Source organism: Bidens hawaiensis, unplaced genomic scaffold, assembly GCF_021521415.1.
Source record: "Bidens hawaiensis isolate Kalapana, Puna unplaced genomic scaffold, B.hawaiensis_p1.1 tig00419623_1, whole genome shotgun sequence".
Lineage (NCBI taxonomy): Eukaryota > Viridiplantae > Streptophyta > Magnoliopsida > Asterales > Asteraceae > Bidens > Bidens hawaiensis.
The window spans coordinates 99,967-111,776 of record NW_027506840.1 but is presented as its reverse complement, the minus strand read 5'-3'; the positions used below and the strand labels follow the sequence as shown (position 1 = coordinate 111,776).

Here is an 11,810-nt window from a genome sequence, read left to right as displayed (position 1 = left end):
CTTCCGGAACAGTGGTCTCCCCGCCGCCTCCTCGCTTTCGGTCTCTGAGTCAGACCGATTCACCGGATCGGCAGTGGAGGCAACCTTCGCCTTCCCCTTCCCGCCAGCAGCCTTCTTCCTCCTCGTGAAGGGAGGACCATCTGCGGATTCCTCATCAGAAGATGACAAGATTAGAGGAATTCCAGCAGAGGTTTGAGCATTGAGAGGGCGAGGGTTAAATAATCCCTTACCTGGCCGCGTGGCGCTTAGAATCTCGTGGCCCGGCGGGTAGACCTCCACGAACCTATCCGCCATTTGCTCCAAGATGGGCAACTCGTTCTCATCAAGAGCACGGGTACCCATTCGAGCGGGACCACCAGCTTCCCGCGGATGCAGGAGCGATTGTAGGTCGTTTCCCTCTGAAAATAAAAGAGAAACAGTTAGCAGAAAAACCCTAAATCAGCAAAGAGATATGAAGAATACCGTAAGGGATAGAGTTCAAACCGTATTCGAGGACGATAGGTATCTGTGGCGCCTCTGCCCCAGCATCCTTCCACACCCGGCTCATACCGAGCATCACCATCCCGGACTCCGCAAAGCGGTAAACCGGAGTCTGGATCCGGGAAATCTTGGAGAACCATTCCGCCTCCTGGTAGTTGGAGGCGTGAAGGTTCGGGAGAGCTCTCCCGTTCTTGAACGTCATCGCTATGGGGACGACGCGAGCGGAGATATAGAAGAACTCCCGCTTCCAAGACCGAAGACTGCGCTCGGTAACGCAGATCTTCAAACCCTTGATCCGAGTGACCAAGGTATACCACCCCTGGATGCACCTCCAGGAATAGAAGGTCATCAGGCGGTCGACATGGGGCTCCACGCCCAGAATGAGGCACACCCATTCAAAATGGCTGATCTTTGCGATCGCCATTGGGTGTACCTCCGTCAGGTGCACACCGTGTCTCTCCAGAACACGGTATACAAACTTCGTCATCAGAAGATGACAAGATTAGAGGAATTCCAGCAGAGGTTTGAGCATTGAGAGGGCGAGGGTTAAATAATCCCTTACCTGGCCGCGTGGCGCTTAGAATCTCGTGGCCCGGCGGGTAGACCTCCACGAACCTATCCGCCATTTGCTCCAAGATGGGCAACTCGTTCTCATCAAGAGCACGGGTACCCATTCGAGCGGGACCACCAGCTTCCCGCGGATGCAGGAGCGATTGTAGGTCGTTTCCCTCTGAAAATAAAAGAGAAACAGTTAGCAGAAAAACCCTAAATCAGCAAAGAGATATGAAGAATACCGTAAGGGATAGAGTTCAAACCGTATTCGAGGACGATAGGTATCTGTGGCGCCTCTGCCCCAGCATCCTTCCAAATCACCATCCCGGACTCCGCAAAGCGGTAAACCGGAGTCTGGATCCGGGAAATCTTGGAGAACCATTCCGCCTCCTGGTAGTTGGAGGCGTGAAGGTTCGGGAGAGCTCTCCCGTTCTTGAACGTCATCGCTATGGGGACGACGCGAGCGGAGATATAGAAGAACTCCCGCTTCCAAGACCGAAGACTGCGCTCGGTAACGCAGATCTTCAAACCCTTGATCCGAGTGACCAAGGTATACCACCCCTGGATGCACCTCCAGGAATAGAAGGTCATCAGGCGGTCGACATGGGGCTCCACGCCCAGAATGAGGCACACCCATTCAAAATGGCTGATCTTTGCGATCGCCATTGGGTGTACCTCCGTCAGGTGCACACCGTGTCTCTCCAGAACACGGTATACAAACTTCGTCAATGGGAACCTGAGATTCCCATAGATGAAGAATGCAGCGTACACCCCTATTTTGCCCTTGGGGGCATCGTACACCGTCTGGTGTGGCCCAGGAAACTCAGGCTCGAAAGGCTCGAGCATGAACTTCCTGACGATGTACTGATACTGGTCAACGGGAAGAGCACACTGGCACTCGCCAGCAGTACTTTTATCGTCCTTGTCAGAAGTGGACGACGGATTCTCGACGTACACGTCAGACTCCTCGGCGGTAGCCTCAAGATCATGAGCAGAAGACATGTTTTAGATGTAAAGAAGGAATGATTTCAGGAAAATGCTCGACAAAGGTTAGAGTATTCGCCGGAAATCGTTTAGAAGAAGAGAGAAGTGAAGGTGTGGATTAAGATGCACCCTCTCCTCCTTTATATACTCATCGCAATGAATGCGATGAATTTAATGCGGAGGAGAGAGGAAAACGCAGGTGCAATGAAACTATGACACGTGGCAAAAGCAAGCTGGCAACAGCTGTTGACAGAATGTGCGCCGTAAAGTACGCACCCACGCGCCCGAAAACTCGCGCCCACGCGCCTGAAAAAGCGTCTGGAATGACCATATACTGTCACGTTGCCATAACTTCCCGTACATCCTGAAACTGTCAGGAGAAACCGTCGGACTACACTAACGTCCCTTCAACAGTTTGGACTGTTCTTATCCTTTCACCAACTCTTCGAATTTCAAAAAATTCAAAAAGATTCAAAAAGATTCAAAAGTAAGCGGGACTATACCCCCTTACCTTGGTAACCAAATAACCGTAAGACAGGTGCGGGTACAGTGTTAAGGCAAAACCCTTCACATATCTAGCACCCGCAGGGAATTGAAGCCAAGAATACCTCGGCAACCAAGTAACTATAAGACGGGTGCGGGTACAGTGTCAAGGCAAAACCCTTCACATACTTAGCACCCGCAGGGAATTGAAGCCAGGAATACCTTGGAAGTAACCATAAGACGAGTGCGGGTACAGTGTCAAGGCGAAACCCTTCACATACTTAGCACTCCGCAGGGAATTGAAACCAAGAAGGATCTTCTGAGCCATGCTTGCGGAAACGGAAATAACATCCCCGCATAGCGGGAACGTCGACAACTAGATTGTTTGAAGCTCCAAGATGGAATTGGTTGTTTAACATAATTGATCACTATGTTTAAAACTACCAAAACCTCATGGAGAATCTACACAAGTGGAACTCAACGCTCCTGACTTGCGAGGAGGTTACAGACCTACCCGCATCATACCCAACGATCAAGCAGAAAAGTCGGGAATTTCTGCACGTGACATTAGGACTTCCGCGGGAAGAATCCCCATGGAAAACCTTAAAACTAAACCCTTTTCAAAACCCCTTGCTTAAGTCCAAAAGTTCACCTCACTTATTAATAATTCATGAGAAGAACATTGGACTGGGGGGACTTGAAGAGGTAGGTCCCAGCAGAGCCCAGTTGGACCCGCAAGACTCACCTTGAACAGGGACGTCTGCGCGGTGGGACCCGCACAACTCACCTTAAACAGGGACGTCTGCGCAGTTGAACCCGCAAGACTCGACGTCTGCGCAAAGACCAACTGGATCTGCAGGACCCACCACGCTCAGAGAGATGACGTCCTTACGCGCAGTACGCAAGCTGTTCCCGCAGGAAAAGCCTCCCAATGGTAACGTACTCCGCCTGTTCCCGCAGCTGCGGATACTAGCCATCAGGGAAGGCTACCCGCACTAACAGCAAGGCTACACGCACAAGGCACTAACTCTCAAATAATTCAGTAGTCACCTGAAGAAGGAATGAGCAAGCCGGGAACACTCCCGCCCAAAGCCGGGAGTACTCCCGCCCAAATGAGCCAGTCCGTACGCTACTGGAGGATCTTTTGTACTGTACCTGCCAAGGTATGGACAAAAGATCTGACCAAAGCTGCGACAGCTCACTGACAATAGTACGACGAGGAGCACGCTCTAGTACTGTATGTCACTATCAGCCGCTGCCTACTCGCCAACCCCTGTCGTGGCACGTACATAGCCTGCAGTTGGTGGAAAAGGAACAGTACACAGCCGGCCTGGTCACTATCAGCCGCTGCCTACCCACCAACCACTAGCATGGCACGTGCGTAGCCCACAGTTGGTAGAACAGGAATACTATTCAGCCGGCTGTACCTGCTTGGAAACCTACCTTCGGCTATAAATACTCCAACACCTTGGAACGGTATCATGATCTTATTATCTTATATCTTCATATATTATCTGATATCTGCTCTAGTCATTTCTCTTAATATACACTTATATTCAAGAGCAATCTAGTCTGATTCTCACGCCGGAGGGTGGTCACAAGGAGGTACCCCCCCCCTTCTCAGTGACGAGCTCACGGTATCTGTTTTGCAGGTCATCAGAAGAATAACCATCTTGCCGGACCTAACCCCTCGTGGGAAACATCTACTTAACCCCCAGATTATCCGTAATCTGCCCGGGGTCACTTAGTGTTTCTTCACTACACTTACTCTATTTCTAAAATCATCACATATTCACTTCACATGATTTGAATCTACAACCACTTTATTAAAAGAAACACCACTTTACCACCAGAATATCTCATTGGAAACAAATATGTCATTAGATTATCCTTGTCCAGTTACGTAATACCGATATCAAAATCATTTCCGCACCAAAACCAAGCCCAAGAAATAGTCGCAAGTTGCTTGATTTTGTCTATCTTTAATTTAATCATGTTAAAGGGTGTCGGTTTTGCAACCCATTAATGGGCATATTCAGGCTAGCGCTTAAGCAAATGACATGTTTGATTGAACATGTCTTGTTTGGGTTTAATAGTCGTGTTTGACCTATTTAACAAAACACAACACATTTTGCTAGTTCTAAGTTTCAAACTATACCTACTTGAACTTCATGGTTTATTAGAAACTTATAACTATCAAAATTTTAAATATTGTATTCTATAACTTAAGATAAATCTAAGCCAGTTTTCCTAGAGATACGATAAGATTTTGAGTAGCGAGAATCTCAACGAGTAACTTTTATCTTTTAAAGATTATCTCACAAAATAGATACCTGATAAACAAAAATATAACTGAAAATACAAAACTGTATCACAAATTTAAAAGAATAACGTCTACAAAAATTGAAGAGAAAAAGGGTTTAAAAAACTAATAATAAGATTACATAAACTTGTATCCTCCCTCAAAGGCTGATTTTTAATATTTAATGCTAAATCGTGTCTTAAATCTTAATAAACCGACTACAAGCTAATCTTTATCTCATATCATATGCATATAACTGGGCCCACCATGACCCTCAATCAAGCAATCATCTCCAGTACCGTTGGATTCAATCAAATCGGAGCCCCAATTCACAAAACCAGTATGCACATTCCGGAGCTCCTTTTGCCTTCGGATCTCCATCACTTTCCTATGAGAGTTCGAGTGCTTTGCCGACACAAAAGTCGGGCTCGCAGCGGGTCGGTACTCGGGTACCAACCGACCCGACTTGTAACGGACTCCACATGCGTTACATAATGTCTTGGGGCCCATCGGCCCTGTCCTCCACTGCGGTGTCTTATCAGAACCGCAGTGTAGGCACCTCATAACCGAACTTTCTGGAATCTCACGCTTCTTCAACCGAATCGTTTTCTTCGGTTTGACATGGAGGATTCGTGACGTCCAGTCGTACGGAGCGGATCGTGATCGTTTGCTGCGAGCTTTACCGGGTACGAAAACGTTGGTATGTGATATATGCGAGTTTATTCGGTACGGAAATGCGGGTTTCGAGCCTGAGGATGATGTGTCGGTGGCCGGAGATTTTGTGACGGTGGAGATAAGTTGCAGATTTTGAACCTCAACGGTTGAGAATGACTCATGTGTGAAGCTTGATAGCCATTCTAGATCCGCCACGTCTTCGTACTGCATAATTGAAGTCAAATTTATTGATTATTGATCGAATCATTTCATGAATTCATTCTACGTAAATGTGTCAAGATATTGTCTGCATTACATCAGATTATCCAGAAACTCCTCATGGTTTTGTTTTTACCTAAAGAAGTGCTTGCTCAGGCAAAACGCATTAGAGAAGGTTTCCACCCTTTTATAACAAACAAAGGCTTAGTTTATGCCAGGGTGGAAACCTTCTGCTACCAAGACGCGTTTTGCCTAGACAAGGCGCGGGTTCCGCAATTATGAGGTAAAAACCGAGATTATTATCCCATCGGAATAGATTCACAAATTCAATCGAAACCGAAAGAAAAGCAACATTAGCGTAAATTACCGGAAGACAAAGCTCAACGCCGGAGAATTGAGAGTCCGAGAAGCTACGAGAGCTAACATTACCCGCAACAGGCGAGTTACAGCTATCAACAGCAGTAAGCGTGGACGAGTCAAGCGAATTAGCGATGACATTGTCGAAAAAGTCGTCGTTTAATACGACATCCTCGTGGGTAGGAAAGTCGACAAGCAAGTCATCAATGACAAACTGATTATTATTATTATTAGTAGTATTATTGTAAGTGAAGTCTGATTGTTTCAGGTGTCCAAAGTGATCTCCGGTTGGATCCTCCATGTGTTGGCGGTGCAGAGAGAGAGAAAGTGGGTTTGAAGAAGACAGGCGGGTGAAGGTAAAAGGATGGTGGGTGGGCTGGTTTTTGAGGAGGTGAGAGTGGAGGGGTGTAAATGTAAGAAACTGTAAAATGTTAACCTGCTCGATTATTAAAATAATAATGTAAAGTTAATTAATGATAATAATGTAATCACACATCATCACTTGCTACTTATGTAAAGTTGCCCCCCTGTCCTCTTTTACACATTTAAATTTTCCTTTACTTTCCTTTGAGCGAAATCTATTATTATTATTATTATTATGTTTGTAAATGCCAAATTAAATTATATCTTTGTATACTGAGATACATGAAACAATTTCGTATATAGTATTATTATATGTTTTAAGAAAATAAAGTAGAATAATCATAAACATATATGTAACAAATAAATGAAAAAAAAATGTTAAAAATCAAGTTAGTTTCGTAAAATACAAACATTTGTAACGCACAAACGTACAATACACTAGAAACTAGAAACACGTAAAAACGTTTGCGCACTTAATGTTAGTGGTTAAGTAAAAGCTTGATACAACATATAAAAGATACATAACAACAGATTTTCTCATAATTAAAACTAGTAAAGAATGAAATATGGCTTTTTATAAAAAAGAAAACAGAACCTAAAGAGATCATTATGTAATATTTTTCTTACATGCAATATAGAAGTTATATTGTATTACATAACAATGTATTAATCGATTGTAAATAATTTAATTTCTTCAACACCTAGGAAAGAAATTATAAAATAAACTCTATTAAGAAAAAAGTAAGTAATTGAAAATAGATGGATAGTCAATTAAAGGTTAGCAGGTCTACAGGTAAGTATAAGAAAAGGGCAAAGCATCCACCAATAGACCCACCCCCAATCCCCATGGCTTTAGGTCTACAGGTAAGCTGTAATGGCCGTCATTCTTCAAAAACCAGCAATTCTTAACCTTAAACTTTACTATTTACACCCTTTATCAATTCAACACACTATAGTTTCTAATTTTCTATTAACTTTAATAAATTTCAAAGAAAATTAACTTTATTTTTCATATGACAATTAAATTTAAACTTAGCTTTTAAAACCGACGACTTAAACCGAACAAAAAATTTACGTAAAACATTGAACCACACACATACGTTATTGTGTGTTCATTATATAATAATTGTTAAACAAACTAGTAAGAAAAGCTATTAAAGCTTAGGGGAAGAAAATCAAAATTACAAGATATGATACAAATGACTAAGCTTTGCATTCTTAAGTTTTTTATTTGAGGGATTGTAAAAAAAAAGGTAAGAAAATTTTTCTTTTTTCATTCTTGAGTTTTTTCATTAAAAGAAAACAAAGAGAATGGAAGGAAATTTTTTTCATTCAAAACTTTCCTGCCAAATATGACCGTATTGTGAAGGAAAGTTTATATCTCATTACCAATTTACCATATCTTAATTCTCTTTTTCATGTTGTTATGAAGACATAATTGTAAAGTTATAAATTTTTTTCCTTTTTTTTAAGCACATAATTATTTTCCTTTCTTCCTCTATCCAATTTTATCATTTCTTTTCCTTATATTTTAAACCCGAAAATGCAGTGTTAGGGTGAAACTCAATAAAACAATATCAAAATGAGTACTTATTTATATGAGATGAAAATACTTTGCTAAATAATATAATATATAATTCAGATTGCACCTACAAATACAACAAACAAGAACTAAATGACCAAATTCGGATTTCGGTTTAAATTCGTTTTTTTTCGGGTTTTAACCGAAAATTATCTAAATGGAATTTGGTCCGGTTAAACTGATCCATATGTGGAAAAATTCAAATGTGGAAAAATTCAAATTCGAACAAACTGATCCAAACAAAACAAAATTTTAATATGTGAACTTTGAACACCTCTACATGATAGAGATAGATGTTTAGATGGTACCAAGGTTGTAAAAGTCGATAAACGGACCTTATGTGGTCAACTGGGGAGTTGAGTGTGCTCATAGTACTCGGACATATTAAATATAAGGAAGGAAAATACTATAAGTTTATTAATATTTATAACAAAATATATGTATATTAATATAAATAAGAGAAATCCATTTTTATATGCTAAATTATTCTAGAAATTGCTATTTATTAATTAAAAACGATACTCATTATTTAATATTATAGGAATACGAATTATGTTTTATTTTTTAGTCAAAATCGGCCCAAATCAGCCAACTAGACCTGATACTGGACGATGTTTACAACTTTTGATGAACTCTTAGTGACTACGCAGAGTTAAAGAATGTCGTCTCGGCACCATACCATAATTATAGTGGTCAGAAGGATTTTTTTAAGTAAATTATTGTGTTTATAATTGATACTTTTTTTATTGGTGTTTTAGCTTATCACATTGCCATAATATTTTCTTGAAGTAGTTGATAGTTTTAATGTTAAAATTATCATTTATTTGACATATGTAAGGCTTATGATATAAGCAGACCACATTAACCAGCGGGGCTTGCCACAATGGCCAGGAACATGATGGATGACTCGGATGTCTTGTGTTCGAATCCTAATTCCGACCGGATTTTACCATAGCATTAAAACCTGTCGTGCTTTCAGGCGGGGTGAGCCAACTGGGTTTTACCGGGATCGCCAAGCCAAACTCGGATGCCAACGTGGATCCCGATCATGTCAACATAGTTGGCATGAGTGAGATAACTTAACTGTGAAAACCATCGATCGAATAAAAATAAAGCATACCACACTTAAGCTACTAACTTGAAACTTTAATAAGAAGAAAAACAATTAAATTAATATACCCTTGTAAAATATTATACAATTAGGAAAACTAATAGATGCAGTATACAATATATCACATGGGGATTGATAAATTAACATAAACGAGTATCACGTTGTAAATTGTTGCCGTCGCAACATCACACAAGTCTCAAACAAAAGTAGAGACAAATACCCGGTGGCTTATTCACGGTAATGATCTTGTTTTTCTATTTCTTTTATTTAGTAAAATATGTGTTAAAAAGACTGAATCTTGAAGTAGAAAATTGTGTACTTACTTACCCCCACTATTAAGCATGTTATAACAATCGAGCACGTTGGAGCACGACGGTTCCAGCTCCTCCATCGTTGGCATTTTTGGTCTTCACCACCAAATCCATTCAAACTAATATAATTTAATTATGAATCATATTTTTTCATTTATTTTATATTCAATTTAATTTTAGATGAATATGTAATGTAATCTTTAACATGTCAACCACACTATTTCTTGTATGGTTATACGCCGTGTGATAATAGCATTATTAATCCGTATTAAATTTTATTATTTCAAGCAACTTATGCGAGAATACGACTCATGTATTACCGCCTGTTTAAAAATATATATATATATATATATATATATATATATATATATATATATATATTAATATATATTATCATGACATCTAGAACACCATGCTCAAAAAATGACATTGTTGAGATTGCCAACACCAATAATATCTAAATACGAATGGAACATCAAGTTTCATATGAAAGTTGCAAACCATACGAGGATATAGTTATAATTGGACAAACATAAGACGAAAGTCTTTAATATGACTTGACCGCACTCGTGGTTAAGTACTTTAATAACTGAAAATTATCACCAACTATATACATAGAAGATTTGCATCCAGTATAATGTTCTCATCACTCTTCAAAAAGAATCACTAATACGACCTAAACGATTGATTGCTACTTAATTTTACTATACACATATTTATTTTTCATTGTTAACACCCTCAACCAAAGGGTAGGAGTCATGTCACATGAAAAAAACTCACTCCATGTTACTTTATCCATGACTAGGTTAGCGGTTGTTACTTTGTGCGGTAGCTTCAAGACAATATCCCCGTCAACGTTAACCCGATTCACCATTGGTAATAAGTTTTTAAACCAAACTTGAACATAACTTGTAGCACCAATATCAAATTACTATGTATATCAATTGAGTATGTATCATATTCGTTTAAATTAATGTTGATAATAAGAAAAATTCTAAGAGATAAAAATGCAATTAAATTTATGAAAAGCCAAAAAAAAAATCATTGTGTTGATAAATAATGTAAAAAGTAGGATGGTTTTAGTATTATGTGGTATAAAAATGAATTTATTAGAGTGGATTTTAGTTTTATTTGTGAATGATAGTGGTGTGGGACTAAGCACGTGAGACAGGTGAGGAGTGATTGTCAGCCATCATGTGAGATTGCCATCTCCATTATTGCAATTGCTTTGTTTTATTTTTGGTTTTCTTATTTATATTATTGTTAATTTAATTTTCGATCCCGACGAAATAAAAAAAAACACAAATCAAATGCACGTATGTACGTATAAACACAAGACAACTTACATGAAAAATATAATAAAAATATACTCAATATAGTATCTACTATGACTCTATGAGTCATGTGAATAACTGAATACACAAACATGTTTGATAACAAAGATTACACCACTAGCTATTAGGGATGAGCTTTTTTTCTCGAATACTAATACCGTACAGATACTGTATGTAACATTCGTTAATTTAAAACCCGAAACCCGGTTTATTAAAAAAAACTTATGTTTCTGGTCATTCGTTTACACCACTAGCTATTAGGGATGAGCTTTTGGTCTATGTTTCTGAACATTAGACAAACGTCATTTTAATAAACCGGATCCCATTTATGGTCATTTGTATTTATTTATAACTCTAACCCTTTATAAACCTCCTTTCATAAATAAAAGAAAAACAATAATAAAATCTTTTTACCACTTTCGCTTAACGGATCAAACTATATTCAAAACAAAGTTTCGTCTAATTCTCCCCACTAATATATACACACACACACATACACATTTTTAATATTTACTTTGCCTGTTTAAATATCAACCATAAAATAATAATAATAATAATAATAACAATAACAATAATAAGCATAATAAACTAACAACATATTAATCTTACTTAAAACCCTATTGAATCTTAAATCCGTCATAAGACTTTTTTTATTGCTTTTATAACTAACTAATATTATCGTTAACAACTAGGAACTTTTGCCAACGTAACTTGGGAAGCTCACTCGTTTCTATCTTAAATTTTATCATCTTCTCATGTTCGTTAATCCACTCGTTAAGGTGAGTTTACATATCCCCTTTTTCATCTTTTAAATTTTTGGGGGTGGCATGTATACCCTATTTAAATTACTCATTTTTATTTCCACATCTATTCAAAACACAATTCAATGTATATTTATGTGTGATTATTGCATGCTCTATGATAATGCTCTATTTGCTTAATTGTTTATTTTATGTTTGGTGGTTGGTATCTCATCCTTATCTAGTATGATCATACATTTACCCAAGTACTTTGATTTCGTATCAATAAGAACGGGTCCACATCTATTTAGTTGTTTACATTTTCATAAGAATTGTAA

General features: G+C 39.0%; 1 protein-coding gene across 1 annotated transcript; it reads right to left on the bottom strand.

Annotated features, from left to right (window-relative positions):
* Positions 1–4,813: 4,813 nt before the first annotated feature.
* Positions 4,814–6,332, bottom strand: LOC143618645 (GATA transcription factor 9-like). The gene is made up of 2 exons (XM_077090766.1): positions 6,042–6,332; positions 4,814–5,680 (listed from the first exon to the last, which is right to left on the bottom strand). The coding sequence occupies exons 1-2, from the start codon at positions 6,330–6,332 to the stop codon at positions 5,039–5,041; spliced, it is 933 nt and encodes a 310-aa protein (XP_076946881.1). The 3' UTR covers positions 4,814–5,038.
* Positions 6,333–11,810: the final 5,478 nt, after the last annotated feature.